Source organism: Macrotis lagotis, chromosome X (genome assembly GCF_037893015.1).
Source record: "Macrotis lagotis isolate mMagLag1 chromosome X, bilby.v1.9.chrom.fasta, whole genome shotgun sequence".
Lineage (NCBI taxonomy): Eukaryota > Metazoa > Chordata > Mammalia > Peramelemorphia > Peramelidae > Macrotis > Macrotis lagotis.
Genome location: NC_133666.1, coordinates 246,566,200 through 246,589,320, shown reverse-complemented (window position 1 = coordinate 246,589,320; position 23,121 = coordinate 246,566,200). Strand labels below are relative to the sequence as shown.

The 23,121-nt window shown below is 35.7% G+C and overlaps 1 protein-coding gene across 1 annotated transcript in view; it reads right to left on the bottom strand.

Annotated features, from left to right (window-relative positions):
- Positions 1-23,121, bottom strand: part of IQGAP2 (IQ motif containing GTPase activating protein 2) — a 347,950-nt gene that overhangs the window by 169,443 nt on the left and 155,386 nt on the right. Inside the window, exon 3 of the mRNA XM_074204624.1 lies at positions 4,219-4,375. Within this exon, the coding sequence (XP_074060725.1) occupies positions 4,219-4,375 (157 nt within the window). The remainder of the gene's footprint in view (positions 1-4,218; positions 4,376-23,121) is intronic.

Below are 23,121 nucleotides of genomic sequence, written 5' to 3'. Positions count from 1 at the left end.
AACATTAGAGTAAGGGCAATTATTTGGGTTTGGCAGGCATGAAGAAGAGCTAGGAAATTCTTCAAAGAAATATTAAGAGTACTGGATCCCATCTGAAGGCCTAGTTTTTCATCCTTGACCTTCTTACATTGTTTGAAACTGCTAACCCTCTTTTTTGTTTTGCACACTTTCGCCACTCAGTTTTTGATATTGCTCTTTCCTATTTCCTCTCCTACTTGTCTGATTACTCTTTTTTATTTCTTAATGGGGAATGTCCTCAAAGTCTTACATCCTGAGACTTTCTCTTTTCAACTCTCTTCTTCCATCTATTCTCTTGGGAATCAAACCAGCACCTCAGGGTTCAATTATCATGTCTATGAAGACATAGCCCCACTCTCTCTCCTTGAGCTCCATTAGCTTCTTCAACTTCCCCTGGATATACTGTAGGAATCTCAAACTCACACATCCAAAGTGGAATTCATTATTATCCCCCCTTTCAACTCATCCCTTCTTCCATTTTCCCTTTTTTTTCTGTGAAGAGTACCATTTTCTAATTCTTCTAATCACCCAAGTTCACAACTTTGAAGTCATCTTCAATTCTTCTCTCTCCTCCCATATTCAGTTAATTGCCCAATTTCATCTTTTTTTCAAATTATCTTTTTTATAGGGGTTTTTTTGCAAGGCAAATGGGGTTAAGTGGCTTGCCCAAGGCCACACAGCTAGGTAATTATGAAGTGTCTGAGACTGGATTTGAACCCAGGTACTCCTGACTCCAGGGCTGGTGCTTATCCACTGCACCACCTAGCTGCCCCCAATTTCATCTTAACCTCTCTCACACCTAACCATAATCTCTCCCTGATTTTGGGAGTAATTAAATTCAAATACTAGTCTCAGGCCAAATTCCTCCCACCTAGTCTATTGCAATAGACTCTTACTTTATTTGACAATGTCATTCTCCTTATCAAGAGCCTTCCACTTAGAAGGGATATAGAGAAAATGAATACACTATTGGTAGAATTGTAAACTGATCCAATCATTCTGGAGAGCAATTTAGAACTATACCTAAAGGATTATAAAACTGCAGATATCCTTCAATCCAGTAATACCATTGTTAGATCTATATCCCAAAGACATAAAAAGGGGAAAGGATCTATTTATACAAAAATATTTATAACAGCTCTTTGTAGTGGCTAAGAATTGAAAATCAAAGGATGTCCATCAATTGGGGAATGGCTAAAGTCATGGCATATTATTATGAGTGGAATATTATTTTGCTATAAGAAATTACAAACAAGATGATTTCAGAAAGACTGGAAAGACATGGACAGATACAAAGTGAAATAATAGCAACATTGCTCAATGAAGAACTGTGAATGACTTATTCTCAGCAATACAATGATCCAAGAAAATCCCAAAGGCCTAATAATGAATCATGCTATCTACCTCTAGAGATATAGTTTGAATAGACTTATTTTCTACTTTCTTTCATTTTTTAAATTTAAATCTTCTTATGCAAAATGATTACACTGGAAATGTTTACATGATTGCACATGTATGACCCATATCTGATTGCTTATTGTCTGGGGGGGAGGAGGAAGGGAGAGAAGAATAGACTTTTTAAAAACTTTTTCAAAAAACCCAACTGTTAAAAAAAATTGGTTTTAACTATGTAATTGGGGTGAAAAATAAAATATGTATATTAAAAAACTCAAACTTTTGATGGCTCCCAATTGTCTCTAGGATCAAATACAAACTTCTCTGCTTGGTATTTGAAGTTCTTGATGGGAAGGTTCCAGAATAAATTTCCATACTTATTTCACACTCAATTTCAATTCTGTGTTCTAACTGAATTAACTTACTTGCTATTCCTCAAACACAGTACTCTATCTTCCACTTCAGCATTTTTTATACAGGTTCTTGGACATACTTTGAATGCATCTCCTTCTTACTTCTATCTCTTGCTTCCACCAAGGCTCGATTCAGCTAACCACCTGCCAAGGAAAGCCTTTTCTGATATCACTTAAGTTGTTGGTGCTCTATTGCTCTTCAGATTATCTTGCACTTGTGTACATGTTGTATGCTCTCAGTTGAATTTAAATCTCCTTAGGGAAAGGTTTGCAGATCCAGACACAAAGGCACTCAATAAATACTAGCTTAATTGATCAGAATATATCTTGTAAGTACAATGGGCAGATATTAGTTAGAAAACTTACAGATAGGAAGGATGAATGTATTTTTAAGTGCCTACTATTTGCTATTCACAGTGCCAAGCACTTTTCAAATATTATCTACTTCAATCCTCACAGTTACACTTGGAGATAGGTGCTGTTTTAAAAGTCCCCATTTTAAAGTTGATGAAACCAAGGGGGGAAAAGGTCAAATCACCTGCCCAGCCTGAGTTCCACAGTTAGTAAAGGTCTGAGTCTGTATTTGTACTTCCTAATTTCATTCACTGTGTCACCTAGCTATTGATAGGGGATAAAGAGAAAAAAGTGCAATATTTCAAATCTTAGGAGAGACATAATAGGTTTAGTAAATAGCTGGCTGGATTTAGAGATAGGAAGATCAGCATCTAAATTCAACCTGTGACACCAGTTTTGTAACTGTGGAATAATCAATTAACCTCTTTAAATCTGTTTCTCATCTGAAAAAATGAGGAAGTTGAACTAGATGGTCTCCATGGTCCTTTTATCGGTGGCCTCTCTTGTCTATTGAAAATTGAAATCTACAGTGTAGTGAAAGCTGAGTGCCTAGGAAGATGATGCTATTGGGAGAGATGGGGAAATCAGGAGAAAAAAGAAAAGAAAAGAAAAAAGCTAGTAATCATAAAGGGAAAGATGAATTCAGTTTGGGATCTGACAGTCTGATTTAAGCAACTAAATTCAAATACAATAGAAATAAGAACTTGGTCATTTGGAAATAACTTTACCCAGGAATAAAATTTGTTCAATTAATAATTTTTTAAAATAAAAGATAATTATAAATCTGTGACATATTTCAGATGTCTAATTCCTTGTTCTATGAATACTTTTTATAAAGAGTATTTTTATAAACCTTTGGCATTTAAGGCCTTCCACAATTTATTTCTAAGCTCCCTCTCAACTTTTATTTCATAGTATCCCTCTTCCTGCTTTCTCCATTCTAGGCAAATGAGACAATTCATTGTTCCTGACTCTCTTTGTCATTTTCCCTACCTGCCACATTCATGTGGACTATTCCTCATACCTAGAGTTGACTTCCTCCACCTTTCCTACTTATTAAAATTCTATTTCTTCTTCTTTCTAGGCCCACTTGATGCCTCCTTCTTTTTCCTTAGTTCAAAGTAATGTTTATGCCCTCAAATTTGCTTATGAACACTTTTTCTGGATCTCTCCTGTACCCTAATCATACTATCCTGTTGTCTTAGTAGTTTACATCTCAGTTCTTAAGATTGTACTCCCAGTAGTCAAGCAGTTTCTTTTTTTCACCTATGTATCATCAGTTATTTGCCACATAATAGTCATCTAATAAATGTTAGCAGAATTGAACTAATGTTTGTTTGTGATTTGCTTACTACCCTGCTCCCAGATACTACCATATCCAAGAATTCCTTTGGAATTCAAAGGATGAACTGAAAGACAAAAGCAGCCTTTCATTTCAGCGTCCTTACAAAATTAGTTATGAAACACGTAATTCCTTATGCTCACTGCACATAAATAGTGGCAGCATGTCTCTTTTTAAACAATAAATGTAAGAGAAAGTCTGCCTCACACTCATCTGCAGCCAATTTCTAGTCATTTTAATACATTGGCACTGGTTCTTTTAGAGCCACAAGTTCAAGTCCCAGCTGGGGCCTCAAATCCTTAATGGAAACATGAGGAGTCATAAATAAATTTTGTTGTGGTGAAAGAAGAAGGGCAATGGGTGCCTTTCTTTACCAGTACCAATAAAATTCACAAATGCCTGAAGCAGAGTATGAAAGAGAACACAGAACTGACAATAGAAGGGAGAGGGGTGAGAAGAGAGTAAAGAAAGCCTGAAATATGAGTTCCAAATAATAATAATTCTACCAGAAATTATTGCTGCCTAAGGAAATAACTGTGAAAGGAGTCCCAAACTTCAAATTCTGGGAACTGATTTGAGGGACTCTCCCTGCCACCCCCCCCAATTCCCTTCAGGAACACTAACAAAATAAAAGCAATTAGGGGAAGCAAATGTTGGGTTTTAGCTTTTAGCTGGAAGCCAAATCCAATCAGTTACCTTATAACGTGTTTGTTCCACATCATATATCTTTTTCTCAGAAACCATTTTAGGAGCGAAGAACTTAGCCAATTTTGCAAGGTAAACTCCATTTCTTAGTCCTTCTTCCAGTTCAGTGGTTGGTGGCAGTTCTTCAACTAGACAGACTTCCATCCACCTATAAATATAGGAGATTCAAGATTATATAGGCAGGGAAAACCGCAAAAGAATGAAATTCCTATTCTCTCTCTTTTCCCCTTCTTTCATTCCCCCCCCCCCCCCACTGCACTGATATCCCCTTTGGCAAAATGTGTTTATTCTACAGAAGGAAAAGGTCAGGTTACCTTTGCAATGTGAAACTTGACTAAAAAATAGCACAAATCCACATTATCACTAAGGGGATATACTTGAAGTAAAAGAGCTGACAAACATTTCCACATTTAGGGTCACAAGAATTCTAGTTGAGCATTTAGAAAGGGATAGTCCCATAGCAGTGTTATTTTTAAAATAGTAAAGTAGAATTTGTATTCTTTAAGGAGATATTGGAAATTATAGTGGATTTGAATCCAAAGACATATTCAAGCTCAAATGTTTACTAGTAGTCAGATGACATCCAGCAAGTCTCTGGGTTCATTTTTCTCATCTGAAAAATTGAGACAATGACACTTGTTCTACCCACTTCATGGGGTAGTCTTCATTGTTTTAAATGACAGATAAAATTAATATATGGGAAAATACTTTGAAGAACAAAGTGCTATACAAAAAAAAAATGTCAACTATGAATATTTGTTACCGAATAATCGTTGTGGAATTCAAAAAAGAGAGAGAGAAGGGGTGGCTAGGTGGCGTAGTGGATAAAGCACGGGCCCTGGAGTCAGGAGTACCTGGATTCAAATCCGGTCTCAGACACTTCATAATTACCTAGCTGTGTGGCCTTGGGCAAGCCACTTAACCCCGTTTGCCTTGCAAAAACTTAAAAGAGAGAGAGAGAGAGAGAGAGAGAGAGAGAGAGAGAGAGAGAGAGAGAATAGGGTATAGAGGCTCCCATGTACCCAAGGACATCACTTGCGACTCATTTGTGTAGAAGTCAGCAGTTAGTGAAATTAAGGGAAATTAAAAAGAAATATTATTGATAGAGTCATAGATTGAGTTGAAAGAGCAACTTAGACTTATGTAATCCAACCTTTTACATATGTGGAAATGGAATCCTAGTGAGGTTAAGGGACTACTTGCTCAAGGGTATACAAATGAAGAGTGGGGCAATGTTTGATGCCCAGGATCTCTGAGGTGCTCTTTTAACTGCACTGGGGTGTCTGTTCATGATTATTTTTTCTTTTTATATTTTCTTACCCCCCCCCATTTACTTGTAAAAATAGTTTTCAACATTTTTTGTAATATTTTTGAGTTCCACATTTTTCCCTCCCTCCCCTCCTCCCCCCCAAGAAAGCAAGTAATTTAATAAAGGTTTCATATATGTACAATCATGTTAAACATTATTTCCATATTATTCATGTTGTGAAAGAAAATCAGAACAAAAGGGGGACACCATAGAGCACCAGCCCTGAAATCAGGAGTACCTGAGTTCAAATCCAGCCTCAGACACTTAATAATTACCTAGCTGTGTGGCCTTGGGCAAGCCACTTAACCCCATTTGCCTTGCAAAAAAACTAAAAAAAAAACCCCAACATAATTCTTTCTCTGGATATGGATGGCATTTTCCATCCCAGGTCTTTTGAAATTGTCTTTGATCACTGAATTACTGAGAAGAGCTAAGTATCATGGCCTACAACACCACACAATGCTGCTGTTACAGTGTAAAAGATTCTACTGGTTCTGCTTACTTTGTATCAGTTCATGTAAGTCTTTCCAAGTTTTTCTGAAATCTACCTAATCATGATTTCTTATAAAACAATAATATTCCATTACATTCATATATCACAACTTGTTCAGTCATTCCAAAATTGATGGGAATTCCCATTGGGTTCCAATTCTTTGCCACCACAAAAGAAGCTGCTATAAATATTTTTGAACATGGGGGTTCTTTGCCTCATAATGGATTCAAGTATTAAAGAAACTCAGAAGGAAAGTCAGAGATCTCTAGGAAAATTATGCCTGGACAGGAACATCCTCAACAATAATTTGGTAAGTGCTTGCTCAGCTTTCACTTTAAGCTCTCCTGAGATAGGGAACTTCCTCCAATCTGAGGTAGTCCTTTTCACTTTTGGATTTCATGAACTGTTTAAAAAGTATTTTAACATATTAAACCTAAATCCCCTTTGCTTCTCTGTCCAACATTCTTAATTCTTCGACCACCCAGGAACAAGTTTCATTTGATTTCTACATAAGACATTTAAATATTTGAAAACAGTTATACCCTTCTCCCTATTTTTTCTTTCTTTTAGGCTATTTCAACTGATCCTCATACAGTATTAGTTCAAAGTCTTTCACTGTTTCAGTTGGTAGTTTCTGGGAAATATCTAGTATCACCAGCATACTCAGCTATCAAAACCCTTACTAAAATCTGTGGCCCAGAACTGGATAAAATAATTCATGTGTGGTCTCACCAGTATGTATAGTACAGGGGATATAACCTCTCTTGCTGTGGAAACTGTAAAAACAGTACTCATACCAAAAACATTCTTATTGAAAGCAGGACAGTATAAAATCTCATCAATTTTGATGTTTTCTTGGCTACAAAATTTTGGGATTGGATGAAATGACCTTTGAGGTCCCTTACAATTCTAAATCTATGATATCCAAATACTATTCAAAGAAATTTTCCCCAAGAATTATTTTTTTTCTTCCTTTGGCTAGCACACTATAAAGTTATCCACTTCCTTGATAATATTCTTAGATAATGCATATTAATTGCTATATAGACAGTTTCAAAAAATATAAGTAAAACTAATACTTGGAGAGGAAAGTCAGGTTTTTTTTAATCTCATCATAAAAATGTATTTGAAATTTATATACTATAATCCATTGATTATGTGTAATAGTAAAAAGAGTGCTGGATTTGAAACCTAAGGACCTGGCTTCATGTCAGCACTCTGATTTTTACTTTATGAATAATAGTTAGTTTCAGTTTTCTCAAAAATGAGGAATATTAAGTACAAAGTGATGGGGTTAGTCCATGTTATTTCTAAAGTTTCTTTCAGTAAAAAATTCTATGATCCCATAATCAAGTAGTACTCATTCCCCCTCACACTTTTGCACTTCTTCTGCCCCCTTAAATTTGACCCCAAACTCATGCACCAGATGCTTGTCATGGCATCACCTCCCTGATGTCATGGTCTTCTTCAAGAATGAAGGGCAACCATTATTATTAGTGGAACTGGAAAAACAATTCTGGAAAGTAATTTAGGAGTATGCTAAGAAAATGATAAAAATGTTCATATACCCTTTGATTCAGAGAACGCACAGCTGGGCACATATCCCAAACAAGGCTAATAATAAAAGGAAAGGCCCCCTATATTCCAAAATATGTACAGCATCAATTTTTGCATTGACAAAGAACTGGAAACAAGAACTAAATGGGATCTTGGATAATCTAGGTCACCATTTTAAATATAAGAAAACATAGAATGGCTAGGTGGCTCAGTGGATGGAACCCCAGAGTCAAGAGTACCTGAGTTCAAATCTGGCCTCAGACACTTAATAATTACATAGCCGTAAGTGCACAAGCCAGTTAACACCATTGCCTTGCAAACAAAAACAAAATCTGATAGATAGATAGATAGATAAATAGAAAGAAAAAGAAACATAAGCTCAGAGAAAAGTTAAGTGACTTCCTTAATGTCACCTAGTTAAGTGTTCCAAATTCAGGTTTTTTTTCATGTAACCACCCATCACCTGGAGAATGGCTAGGTGAATTATTGTGCATAAATTATAGTACATAAATCTAATGGAAAATTACTAAATTGAAAGAAATCAAGAAAATAATGACTATTCAAAAGCAAGGAAATACTCATGAGCAAGCAAAACAAGAAAAATCATAGACACAATGATTAGAAAATAAAAATGGAAAGAAAAATGAAAACAATGCTGTGACATTATAATAACCAAACTTAGTCCCAAAGAAGAGATTCTTTTTTTAAAAATGTATTTATTTATTGTGAGAGTTTTACAATTTTTTCCCTAATCTCGATTCTCTCCCCAACCCCCAAAGAAGGCATTCTGTCAGTCTTTATATTGTTTCTATAATATACACTGATCTAAGTTGACTGCGATGAGAGAGAAATCTTATCCTTAAGGAAAAAAAATAAAGTATAAGAGATAGCAAAATTACATAATAAGATAATGGGTTTTTTTAATTAAAGGTAATAGGTATTTAATTTGTTTTCATTTAACCTGGGCAACTTATATTTTTGTAAATATTCATCCATTTCACTTAGACTATCAGATTTATTGGCACAGAGTTGGGCAAAATAATTCCTAATTATTACTTTATTATTAATTTCCTCCTCATTGGTAGTGAGTTCACCTTTTTCATATATGATACTAGCAATTTGGTGTTTTTTCTTTTTTTAAATCAAATTAACCATTGTTTTATCAATTTTTATTGGTTTTTTCATAAAACCAATTCCTGGTTTTATTTATTAGTTCAATAGTTTTATTGCTTTCAATTTTATTAATTTCTCCTTTAATTTTTAGAATTTCTAATTTGGTATTTAATTGGGTTTTTTTAATTTGTTCTTTCTCTAATTTTCTAATTGCATGTTTAGTTCATTGATTTCCCCTTTCTCTAAGTTATTCAAGTAAGAATTTAAAGATATAATGCATCCCCTGACAGCTGCCTTGGCTGTGTCCCATAAATTTTAGTATATTGTTCATTACTGTCATTATCTAGAATGAAATAATTAATTCATTCTATAATTTGTTGTTTGATTCTTTAAAATGAGGTTATTTAATTTCTAATTAGTTTTGGGTCTATATCTCCCCAGTCCAATATTGCATGTGATTTTTATTGCATTATGATCTGAGAAAGATGTATTCACTATTTCTGCCTTTCTGCAATTGATTGTTAGGTTTTTAGGCACTAGTACATGGTCAATTTTTGTGTAAGTGCCATGTACAGCAGAAAAAAAGTATATTCCTTTCTATTCCCATTCAATTTCCTCCATAGGTCTATTATGTCTAGGTTTTTGAACAATCTATTTACCTCCTTAACTTCCTTCTTGCTTATTTTATGGTTAGATTTATCTAAATGTGAGAGGGAGAGGTTGAGGTCTCCCAACAGTAGAGTTTTGCTGTCTATGTCTTCCTGTAACTCCTTCAACTTCTCCTCTGGATGTTTTACCATTTGGTTCATACATACTTAGTATTGAAATTACTTTATTGTCTATGGTATCTTTCAGGAGGATATAGTTTCCTTCCTTATCTCTTTGAACAATATTTATTTTTGCAACTGCTTTCTCTGAGATAAGGATTGCTATCCCTTCTTTTTTTCACTTCAGCTGAAGCAAAATATATTTTGCTCCAATCTTTTACCTTTACTCTTTATGTATCTCTGCTTCAAATGAATTTCTTGTAAGCAGCATATTATAGGATTTTGGTTTTTAATCCGGTCTGTTATTTGATAATGTTTTAAGGGAGAGTTCATCCCATTCACATTAAAAGTTATAATTACTAACTCTTTATTGTCCTCCATACTATCTTCCCTCTGTTTGCATTTCCCCCTTTTTCTCACTTTATCCATATTCCCCAGTATTTTGTTTCTGAATACTGACACCTTTAGTGTATTTTCCCTACTGTATCCAATCCCTCCCCCCCTTTCCCTTTACCTCTCCTTCCTTCCCTTCCTTCCCCTTTTCCTCCCCTTCCCCTTTTCCCCTTTTAATACTTGAAAGATAAGATAAATTTCTTAAAGAGTATTAACTTTAAACCAAATCTGATGAAATTAAGATTCAGGTGGTTCTCACCTCCTCCCTTCTTCCCCTCTATTACCATAGGTCCTTCTTACCTCTTACTATAATGAGATTTACCCCATTCAATCGCCTTCCATCCTCCCATCTCTTTGCTGTCCTCCTTTTTAAGGAGGTATTATTTTTAAATCATTCTATCTGGGTCACAGAATAGTCATGAGTCCCCATCACTTCTTGCTAAGTATAATCTCTCTAATAGAGTTACAATTCTAGAGAGTTAGAGTCTTTTTCCCAAGTAGGGATATAGCCAGTTTTATCTTATTGGACAGCAGTTTATTTTTCTCCCCCCTCCCTTTTTTTTAACCTTTTAATGTGTCTCTTGGGTCTGCTGTTTGAAGTCCAAATTTTCTATTAAGCTCTGGTCTTTTCATCAGGAAAAGTTAGAAGTCTCCTATTTCATTAAATGTCAATTTTTCCCCCTGGAAAAGAATGCTCAGTTTTGCCAGATAGTGAATTCTTGGCTGCATTTAAATCTCCCTTGCTTTTTGGAATATTGAATTGCAGGTCCTTTGGTCCCTTAATGTTGATCCAGCCAGGTCCTGTGTAATCCTTACTATGGCTCCTTGGTATCTAAATTGTTTCTTTCTTTCTGGCTGCTTACAGGATTTCCTCTTTTATCTGAAAGTTCTGGAATCTGGCCACAGTATTCCTTGGCATTTTCATTTTGGGATCCCTTTCTGGAGGGGATCGATATATTCTTTCAATAACCATTTTGCCCTCTGGTTCCATGATGTCAGGGCAATTTTCCATCACTAAATCCTATAATATTAAGTCCGTATTTTTTTTCTCTTCAATATTTTCAGGGAGCCCAAAGATTCTTAAGTTGTCTCTCCCAGTTCTATTCTCGAGGTCAGTGGTTTTGCCAATAAGGTATTTTACATTTTCTTTTATTTTTTTTTTCATTTTTTTGGTTTTGTTTAACAGATTCTTGATGTCTCATGAAGTAATTAGTTTCCACAGACTCCATTCTTTTTGCTAGAGAAGAATTTTCTTCATTTACTTTTGTAACTCCTTTTCCAATTGGTCAATTCTATTCTTGAAAGAGTTTTCTATTTGACCAATTGAGGTTTTGAGAGAATTATTTTCTTTTTTTGCATTTGTCCAATTGCATTTTCCAAGGATTTATTTTCTTGTTGCAAGGTGTCAATTTTCTCTCCCAAATATTCCAATTGATTTTTAAACTCCTTCCTGATTTCTTCAAGGAAGTCTTTCTGGGATGGAGACCAAATTAGATTCTCCTCTGAGGTTCTAGATCTCTCTGAGTTAGTATCTTTATCTTCTAGATAATTTTCTTCTTTTTTTAGGGTTTTTTTTTTTTTGCTAGGCAATGGGGTTAAGTGGCTTGCCCAAGGCCACACAGCTAGGTAATTATTAAGTGTCTGAGACCGGATTTGAACCCAGGTACTCCTGACTCCAGGGCCGGTGCTTTATCCACTGCACCACCTAGCCGCCCCTGTAGGTAATTTTCTACAGACCACCCCCCTCTTCTGCAGGCCTGTCTTCTTTTTCCTGATATCATGTGTTGGGGGAGGGGCTGGTTCACAGAAGTTTGGTGTTGAGATCCCTAGAGGCTTTACTCAGAGTTTAATAACTCCAAGTGGGCTGGCCAGTAGGGGGTGCTAGCAGTTTTGCTCACTGAATTTAATAACTCCAAGTGGGCTGGCCAGTAGGAGCTTCTGGTTGCTTTCTCTGGAGTGTCTGTGACCTTGATTTGAGACCCTTTCCCTTGGCCTAGAGGGTATGGGCAGTGCTGCTGGATACTTTTATCCTTGAACAATGTGGGCTCTGCCCTGGGGCAGGGAAATTACTCTCCCTATTCAGCTGAGGGAGCTCTGCTGCCCATGTCAGAGCCTGGAGGGTAGGGAGTGGGGGGAGGTACTGTGTTTGTTCTGGGAAGAGAACTCCACTGAAGTGAAAGTATGGCTTCTGAGGTTCTCCAGACCAGAGGAGCCTGGCAGATAGATATCTGCAACACCCTCCAGCCCTGCCAGAGCACCCCAAATTGTCAGTCCCACAGCCAAAGCCTCCACGCCCCAGTTGGCTCTTGGACTTTGGCTCCCATGGTGAACACCTGTCAGTCCCACAGCCAAAGCCTCCATGCCCCAGTTGGGTCTTGGATCTCAGTTCCCACAGTCAACGCCTCCACAGCTGATCTTAAGTTAGTCTGGCTCTCACTCTACCCTTGCTGGCTCTCTACCCCCAGCTCACCCATGATTCTGAAGACAGACCTTGAAGTAGATGTTCTTCTAGTTTCTTTTTCTGGATTTTGTTGATTGGAATTCTGTTGAGAGGTTTGTTTCATATTATATATGAGGAAAGATCAGGAGACCTTAGCACAGTGCCTGTTTAATCTCTGCCATCTTGTCCATAAGACGCAAAGAAGGGATTCTAAGGATTTATATACCTTCCTCCCTTCTTTGAAGAGGTGGGAGATAATGGCTATGGAACACTGCATTTAATATTGAATTTGGCTACTGTATGTTAACTTGCTAAAGGGAGTGTTTTTTTGCATACTTTTTATTCATTGTTATCAGAGTTGGCTCCAGGGGATGGGATCAGGAGTTGGATATCTTGTACAATGAAGATGATATATAAGCAAAAAGATTAATACCATTTTAAAAAGTTATTCTGTAGCATCAAGGGTCTAGCTGTGTTGAAAAGAGACAAATTTTCAATAAAACCATTTGGAATGGTGATATGTTTAACTAGGTGATGAAATAGATAAGAATGTAAGAAGACTCATCTTACTGAGTTTAATCCTGACCTCAGACTCTTACTAGTTGTGTCACCCTGGGCAATGCACTTAGTCCCATTTGCCTTAGTTTCCTCATCTGTAAAATGAACTGGAAAAGGAAATGGCAAACCATTCCAGTATCTTTGCAAGAAAAACCCAAATGGGATCATGAAGAGTCAGACTTGACTGAAAATGTCTGAACATCTGTAAATATAATACTTTCTCAGAGTTAGGAATGCAAATGGTACAGGAATCTAAGACTGTAGCTTGGTGAGATAGAAACTACTGATGAACCAGAGGTCTAAGTGTAAAAGATAGAGGATGATATATAGTTTAATTGGTTAACTATTGGGACAAGTCAGAATAAGGTAGTAAGCATTTCTATGGCCAGAGAAAATGTTAAATAGTCTGGGTTGTTTGGGAGAAATGGAGGAGCTAGAATTTATAATACAATTTATAATTTTAATTTATAATAAAAACACATTTAAGAAAGAAATATAATAAAAATTATCCTCTGAGTCCCTTCTCCCAAAGTATTCATCTAAGAAACATTTATTACATAAAAACAATGTACTAGATATCAAATTAGTCACAGAGGATACAAATACAAAAATAAGGTATTCTGTGACCTTGAGAAGCTCATCTACTGCTACCAGATTTCTTGTTTATCTCTGACACAAATTCTGTAATTGTATGTCTCACCTCAAGGTGTTAAGAAGATAGGCATTTAATGACCACCTTAGGTGAACAAGTTTTGACAGAAGCAAGCATGGGAAAGAATTATGTTGGGTTTTGACATTTGTTTTTTTATCTCCATTTTTGTTATGAGATCATTTTTCATTCGTGTCCAATGGGGTTTTCTTGGTAGAGACAGTGGAGTGGTTTGTCGTTTCCTTCTCTAGCTCATTTTACATAAAAAAGAAACTGAGAAAACAGGGTTAAGTGACTTGTTCAGGGTCACACAACTATTAAGTAACTGAATTCAGATTTTAACTCAGAGAGATGAGTCTTTAGGTCTCCAAACCCAGTGCTGTATCCACTATGTAACCTCTCCTCTTTATTGGGAAGCAAAAAGTATTTAAGTAAATGGATTCTAAAAAACTAAGGTCAAGTAGAAATGAACTCATTACAGCAATCTCTCTGACATACCACATTAACAAGCTGGCAGTCTCCATACTTGTCTGACTTATACTCAGACAAGTAAAAGACTAGGATCTAAGATTTTGGAAAAAGTCAGCAAAGGGGAAAGAATTTTGAGAATATTTGGCTCAGAGAAGGGAAAAAAAAATATCAATAAGTCATTTTGTCAAGAAGGAAAGAAAAAAAAATCCCTTGAGATAAACTACCTATTCCAATACTGCATGCATTGCAGGACACATGAGTGTGGTTTCACTGAGGCTTTTGCTATCCAAATTACTATCCAGGAAATCATGAGCAATAAATCTTGGTCAGTATCACACAAAACTGGAGAGAACAACTGTTCAAGAAGTAGAACTACTGCTGGAAAGAGAGAAAATGTGTTCCTTTGGTAAGATATTATTATTTTAGAATAGCACACTGCTCAGGACTGTTTAAGTGAGGTCAGTTGTAGAAATCATCTTTCCTCAACACTCCTGAAATCATTTGTAAAATGGTTTATCAAAAAATGGAACTTAAATTTCTGTTTATAGTCATCTTTGAGTTGCTCTCTGTATCTAATCAATTGACAAAACATGGGAACTCTAAAGCCCAGTTTAGTTTAATCTAGTTTCTGAGATGGCAGCTGGGTGGGCCTGGTCTGAAGTCAGGAAAACTGAGTTCAAATCTGGCTTTAGACATTTACTGTGTGATGCTGGACAAGTCACATAACTGTTTACCTTGATTTCTTCATCTGTAAAATGAGTTGTAAAACAAAATGGAAAACTACAGCAATGTCTCATAAGCATGTCAAATGTGACATATCCAAAGAAAAACTCAGTATCTTTCCTCCCCAAACCTCCCCTAAACCAAACTTCCCTATTTCTGTCTGAAGACACTGTCATTTTCCTATTTACCCATCCATAGTCACAACTTCAGTGTCATCCTCAATTACTCACTCTCACTCATCCACCATATCTAATTGATTGCAAAATTGTGTTTTTTATATCTTTACGATATTGATTGAATATAAATCCTCTCTATTCATGCAATCATCATCATAGTTCATTTCCTCATTATTTTACATGAACTACTGTCATAGCTTTCTGGTTGGTTGTCTCAAAATCTTTCTCAACTCTAATTTATCCTCTACTCAGCAGCCAAAGCATTTTTTTTCTAAGCATAGTAATATAGTCTATGGTAAATTTCTCCTAAATACACCCCAGTGACTTTCCATTATGTGAAGGATTAAATATAAAAGTACTGTATTTGAAATTTTAAGACTTTTAGAACTTGGCCTAGTTTTCTTAAACTGTATTCCCCCACCCCCACCCCCATGCCTTCTACATCCAATTACACTAACCCATTTGCTATTACCTGAATATAACCTTTCATCCCCATCCTCATACTTTTTCACTGGCTGACCTCTACCTCTTTTCCATCTGGACTTCCTTCAAGTTTCAGTCCAAAATCCACTTTCAGCTAGAGACATTCCCGGCTGACTCCTTGCCCCTACACCTTCCATTCTCAGATTGACACCCCCCCCTGCATATATTATCTAAAAGTAGGGGTTTTAATGTTGTCTCTATTTGACTGTGAGTTTCTTGAAAGCAGGCATAATTTTGGTTTTGAATTTTCTTGGTATCCCTTGGCACAAAGTGAACTTTTCATAAATGCTTGTGGACTAAATTCATGGTCTCTTTATCAGGTGCTGTTCCTTTCATGAAATTTTCTTTGACCTTCTCTGCAACTCACCCCCCAATGTAAAGTGATTATCTTTGCTCATATGCCTTAAAGTGATCTCTCTATTTCTCAGATACATCTCTATGCAATTATTACAACCTCTTTTGTGTCATAATTATTTGTGTACATACTGTTCTCCCCTGCCCCATTAGAACATTAAACTCTTCAAGAGCAAGGTTTGTGTCATTTTTATCTTTGCATTTCTGACCCTGGCACAGCACCACACACATAAAAGGATTTAAGTGACCTTTGTTAGATTGCTCAGAGGGTGACTTATTACTCTTCCCCTTTCATGACACAAGAAAATGTATAAAATCAGAAGCATACAAGTATGAAATAAAGCTTGTCTTTCATTCCCATCCTTTATCCCCGTTAGGGAATAAAGCTGTCGTCAAACTCATATCAATCTCATGAGCTAAGGAAGTACATGTGGGTGCTTTGTTGATGGGACATCCAGTTATGGATAGTGGAACATATGAAGGCTAAAGGGTTTAGTTTTGTCACTGGGCAACAACATGACCTTCAGCAAAGTACAAAGCCTTCTTCTGGAATAGCTTCCCAAGTACCTTCTTTGAAAATGGACAATACATTAGATTAAAAATACAAATTACAAAACAACTTCCTTTCTGTCATGATTGACAAATATAGAATATGAACATAATCATGTTTCCAAGCATTTTCCTTTCCCTTTTTTCTTCTCACAGTAATCTCTTAATCTTGGGATAAGAAGAAAAAATAGGAGGTGACATTCAAATGGATTCATACGGAGTGATCCAAATGGACAAATGATGCAAAGGTCTTTATGTGTGTGTGTTTGTGTAATGCTATACTGATTACATGATATTATATAAAATATATTTTGCATAATATATTATATATAATATATATTTACAAGCATCACAGATAAAATCCACATTGCTGACTGTCCTTCCCTCATTTGATGCCTTCTATTTTAATTCATCATTCCCATGGATTTTTCTACAACAATGATAATACATATTAACAAATTTAGGGTTTGATAGCAGGACTGGACTCTTCATTAATAGCCATTAAGCAAACATACAGAAAACTATAGAGTCCTAATTAAATAGTTATGATTATTTAAAATTCAATGCAATTCAGAAAACATATATTAAGCATGTGTGAGGCACAAATACCCACCCCCCCCCTAAAAAAAACCCAATCCTCTTAGGTCTCCAGGAAAGTACTAGATTCTCTTAGGGAATTAAAAAATGTGGTGGTGGTAAGGTGCTGAATTTGGAGTAATGAATCCTTGGATTTCAATCTTGTCTCTTCTTCTTCTTCTTCTTCTTCCTATCTATGAGGGTTTGGGGTTAGTCACTTAGTCCCTCTGGGTTCCAGTTTCCTTACAGATAAAAAGAGATGACTGGGTCATTACAATTTTAAATTTATTATCCTAAGATACATTCAGATCAGAGAAACATCAAGCATAAAAGCAATATAAAATGTCCTTTTGAAATTACAAACAATTTTTTGGGGGGAAGGTCAGGAAAGTCTTCATATAGGAAGTGACACATGAACTGTACTTTCAAAGAAACTATGGATTCTAAGAAGCCGAAGTAAGGAGAGAGTCTGGGTCAAACCAGATGGGTTAGGGTTGAACCACCTGTGTAAAAAAAAAGCATGAGAAGAGGAGATAGACTATGTACAGGAAAGACTATTAGGCCAGTTAAATAATTTGAAACAAAATAAAATAAATGGCTTAAAAGTAAAATAAATTAAAGTATATACTTGCTGTTTCTCACTCCTATTTTATCTTACCCAGTTAGGTCTTCAGTCAGAACCTGATTATTTTTACTTCATGGAGTAGGTAATAACTTTTAAAATATTACTTAATATGTTTATAAAGCAAAATATTTAACTTTTTAAATAAACTTTCTTAATCTTTGTATCATGGACCACCTTAGTAGTCTGTGAACCACTTTTCCAGAATGTTTTAAGAGATATAGATGAAATATATAATATGATATAGGAAATTAATTAAAATTGAATTGTAGTTAGAAAATATTTTTAAAAAACAAAGTCAAAGATCTTCTGAAATTTGCCCATCAATCCCTCAGACATAAATGGACCCCGAATTAAGAAACCATATAATACTAAGGTACAGGGCAGATAAGTGGATAGAGTGCCTACCCTGGAGTAAAGAATATTCATCTTCCTGAGTTCAAATCTGGTCTCAGACACTTCTTAACTGTGTGACCCTGGGTAAGTCATATAACTCTCTGTTTGTCTCAGTTCCTCATTTGTAAAATGAGCTGGAGAAGGAAACGGCAAACATTCTAGTATCTTTACAAAGAAAACACCAAATGGAGTCAGGAGTTGGACACAATTGAAACTATTGAACAACTAAAACAATCAGACTGAAGCTTAAAAAAAAAGAGGTTTAAGTTTAGTAGGTTGTCAGTTTCCATAGAGCAACAGAAGAGAAAACCTATGAATTCTATTAATAAGAGAGTCTCAATCTCTGTGTAGATTTTATAAACTTGGATGGTTGGGAAGTGAAAGATGCTCATTCATTTAAGAGACTACACAAAGGCAGATCAATCTCCTAAGAGTGAGCTCAAATCATTTCTATCATCTGTTGATGGTTGATAAGGAAATGTGCTTTGAATTATTTCAAAGTATGATGGATAATATATTACTTTCATTCTCAAGATGGGAAAGTAGGAAGTCTGAGAGAGGTGGGAAGAAGGAAGAGAATTTAAAACAATTTTTTAAATGAATGTTAAAATCTTTCTAATATAATTGGAAAATAAATGTTCATTGACTAACTTCACAAATCACATTAGATATTCATTCTTTCACGAAACTTTCTCCCATCTACAAAAGGATTAGTCCAAGCTATATATTTGCATTATATTCAATCATATATGTACTTCTAGGCAACAGCCCAGTCCCAGTCAGAAACATTCTCTCTAATATGAATCCAATAATTACTTCATGCAATGTACTCTTGAGTAAACAGACCTTATAGACCTCTCTAACAACTTAATTTTTAAAAACAGCTCAAATGATAAGTATTTCTCTAATGAGCTCAGCTGAAGAATTTCAATTTGATTCCTAATTGTACTGCCTTCTATTGAATTGAAATCATAGTAAAATGGAAATAAAATTCTCAGCTCTCAATTTGTGAAGACCTGAAGAGATAATTGTAAAATACTTAAATTCATAGATAATTTTCTAATATAGAAACTATTCTATGCTAAAAGTAAGATGCCAATAAAATGGGGGGTAATTCAGATTGATCTACTGAACAACTAAAACAGATTGAGACTTAAAAAAACAGAGACATTTAAGTTTAGTAGGTTGTCAGTTTCCATACAAGAACAAAAAAGAGGACCTATGAACAGTATAAATAAGAGAGTCTAAAAGTCCAAAAGAGAATCTAAAGCTGAGAGCTAGTTACTTGGAGGGAAGGGAAATCTGAGAAATGGACCCTCAGAAGAAGGAGGAAAAAGAGAACTCAGATGAGAAAACCCAACTATAGACAAAAAAAAAACAAAAATAAATTGGCTATTTCATTGAGAGTGCTTTCCCAGAGTCAAAAGTTAAAATATTTTTGGGAAGTGGTATGTTGGTAATGTTTAATAACAGCTCATATATATATATATATATATATACAAATACACTTTTAACATTAACTTAATATTTTTCCATTACTTTATTAAACCTAGACATTTAACAAAACAATAAATCAAGGCCTAATTTGTACTCATACTGAAAATATAATCATTGGCTCTTAACAGCCAATATAGTATACCCCTACTTCTGAAATAGTTTTCTGATTACTGTTGTAAGAAAATCACAAGATTACTGAGTACACTACAAAGATACATGGCAAGGTTTTTCTTCTTCATCTATTATTGTGTCAGTCACTTTCCCAATAAAGGCAATTTCAAATTTTCTTGCTTAAGTTCTCTATTACTCCACCTGCTCCCATCTCCTTTTCTCTTCATTCTCAAGACTTTTCCCCCCATTTCCCCCTCCTCTGAAACTCCTCTCCAAAACCTCTTAATATTCTTACTCTTTCCCTCATTTTCTGAAACCCAAGGTAGCTCTGCTTTTTATGGTCAATATATAATAATTAAATAATAGACAAGCCCTTACTATGTGCCAGACAAGGTGGAAGGATTATGGAATCTGAAGAAAAAAGAAAAAGTAGTCCCTACAGGTAAGGAAATAACATCTACATATTATAGTTTTACAGTAGGAGGTACTCAAGAGGCCACTGAATCTAATTCCCATTTTACAGATGAGGAACTACGCCAGTATCATAGTCAAGAGAACTCCCAATGGTGCTAACAGAGAGTTGGACATGACTGAAACTGTTGAACAACAGGAAAGAGCTGGGGTCAGGATATGAAATGTCAGACAATGGACATTATTTGATTTTTGAAGTAATAGTGCACCCCAGAACTTTGGTGAGCATGGGAGTAACATTGTCAGGCTTGTGTTTTATGAGAATCACTTCAGCAATTAAGAGGAGAAGTGTTAAAATCAGGAGATATTTGAAGCAGGGAGATCAATTAAGGGATGATTTGCATTAAATGAGATGAAACTAGAGAGAGACAGAAATGCAAGAGATACTTTGAAGGTAGAAATTTTAAAATTTATGAGAGAAATGATGATTAAATAACAAAACACAAACTGTTTTTCCCCTTTCTCCTCATTCTCTAGTAGATTAAGCCAGTATCTAAAGAACTTTTCTGATAATGAAACTGGATTCTTTCTCTTCAATTTTTGTTCAAACCCCTTCCAAGTAGGAAAGTCCATTGTATTCTACTCAGTCTTGGGAATGAGAAATGGGGGTGGATCCTTTGTCTAGTTTGTCCAAGACTGGGGATATTCTGGAAGCAAGAGTGATGTCACATCCCCCTTAGCCTTTCATTAGAATAAATCCCCTCTCATCATATTAATTCTCTCATTACTTATTAACCTATCAGAGCTGACTTCTACCCTCGGGAATACTTATTCATCCAAGGGCATATAAGCATTAAGTGGGTTCCATGAGGGCATTTGAGAGTGCTACTGAATCCTTCTACTAATTACTCTCTAGCATAATTAATAAAAGGATTAACTGCCTAGAAACTTGTCTCTTGAATTTTGGGAACTGATAGGTTATATGGAGTCACATTAAAAAAGTCAAGGATGACACCTGGATGGTGAATCTAGGTGATTAGAAGGCTGTTGATGTCCTTGGCAGAAATAGAGGAAAGATCATAAATTTTTTCTTGAGATATGCTGAGTTGATTGTTTTTGTCCAACATTCAGCTCATAATGTCAAATAGGCAGATGCTGACATAGGACTAGGACCCAGAAGAAGGATAAGAGATGGATGTAGGAGATGGATCCATCATCTACAGAGAGATGATAAATGATCCCTTGTAAGAGAGGATATAAAAGAGAAAATATTGAGTGGCATGGCTAAGATTTGAGTCTAGGTCCATATTTGTTTCCCCATAGCAAGTTGTCTGATTTTTATAAACTCCTTTATGTGCTTTAGGGATGCTACAGGGAATTCAATCAGACCAAAAACTTCAATCCAGTCACTTCCTATTTTTTCTAAGTCAAAGAAGCTTAAATAAGTCTGTCAATATTCATCTCTCCTAACCAAGTAAAAGTGCCACCTCATTAAGCTATCTTCAATTATGTTACTCAGTCATGGGTTCCCAAAAGAAAGCAAACAAGAAAAAATATTATTGGGATAGCTAGCTTAAAATTTTTAATCTAATACTTTCAGTATCACAAAACTAACTGGAAGAGAGTCCAGGGTTATAATTTGCACTGACATCACAAAGCTTTTTCTTTTTTCAAAATAATATTACCCTGGCTGGAAGGAACAAGAAAAAGCAAGTACCAGGTAGTCAATTCAGGAATGAACAACATTGTTTGACTTTCTTCACAAAGTTTGGCCTAAATAACTATTTATAATACAGTGAAATATACTCCCATTTCTAGCTTAATCCATACTATAAACATAATGCTAATAGCAAAATAAATCATAATGTTTATACTTTAAATTGAGGAAAATAGAGGAGAGGTAACCCCTGGTAGGTACCACAAATTTTGACTCAGCATTATCTTTCCTTCCTTATCTTTCTTCCTTTTTTCTCTCTCCATGTCCATTTAGAGGCAGGTTGTTTTTGAAAATATGTATAATTAGTAATGAAAAGATGTTCAGCCCAGAATACCAAAGAATTCTGTGTCTGTGGAAACAGGGAAACAATTTTTTTAAGGTTTTTCTTTGCAAGGCAAATGGTGTTAAGTGGCTTGCCCAAGGCCACACGGCTAGGTAATTATTAAATGTCTGAGACCGGATTTGAACCCAGGTACTCCAGACTCCAAGGCCAGTGCTTTATCCACTGCGCCACCTAGCCGCCCCAAGGGAAACAATTTCTAAAGAAAAAATAATGGGCATGAATTATATATAAGTAAGATTTTTTCTTCCACCCCTCCTTTACCCCTTGCCCCATTAATTCAAGAATCTATTTTCAAGGAAGTTTGTGTTCAGTAGGTGCTGAGGGAACAAAGCTATAAATCATCCCTTTTCCTCAAAGAATTTAACATTCTTTTGGGTCTCAATGGAAAGAGGGAGGGAGATAACAGGGAGGAGGGAGAGGGGGAAAGAAAGGAGAAGAAAAGCAAGGGAGGAAGAAGAGAGGAGAAAAGAGAGATGGCAACAAAAAGACAAAACAGACAGAGGGATAGAGAAACATAATAGACAGAGACAGAAAGAATACAGTACAAATGGTAGTAATGGGAATGAACAGGAAACACTTCAAGGAAACTATGAGCTAAATTTCAAACTACAAAGACAAGGACTTTGAAGTACAAAGATGCAAGGACTGAGTGTGTTACAGGCACAGAAAAGGCTTTTGTAAATGCATGAAAGTAGGAGGTACACTATAGAATATCTGAAGCAGCCACTAATCCAATTTGGGTTGAGCAGTTTACAAAAGGAAAGAGTTTGAAGAAAGGCTGCACAATCTTAATCTCACACCAAAAATTATGTGGAGGAGGGACAGTTAGGCTATGTATCTGGCAAGACATTGACTCATTTTAAAAAGAAATAGGAGGGGGTGGCTAGGTGGCATAGTGGACAAAGCACTGGCCTTGGAGTCAGGAGTACCTGGGTTCAAATCCGGTCTCAGACACTTAATAATTACCTAGCTGTGTGGCCTTGGGCAAGCCACTTAACCCCATTTGGCTTGTAAAAAAAAAACAAACCTAAAAAAAAAAGAAAGAAATAGGAGGAGGAGCAGCAGCAGCAGGTAACATTTGTATAGTGTTTTCAGTTTTATAAAGTGTGACATATATATGTATATATTATATGTGTAAGAGTTTTAAGGTTTATAAAGTATAATATATGTATATTACATGTGTAAT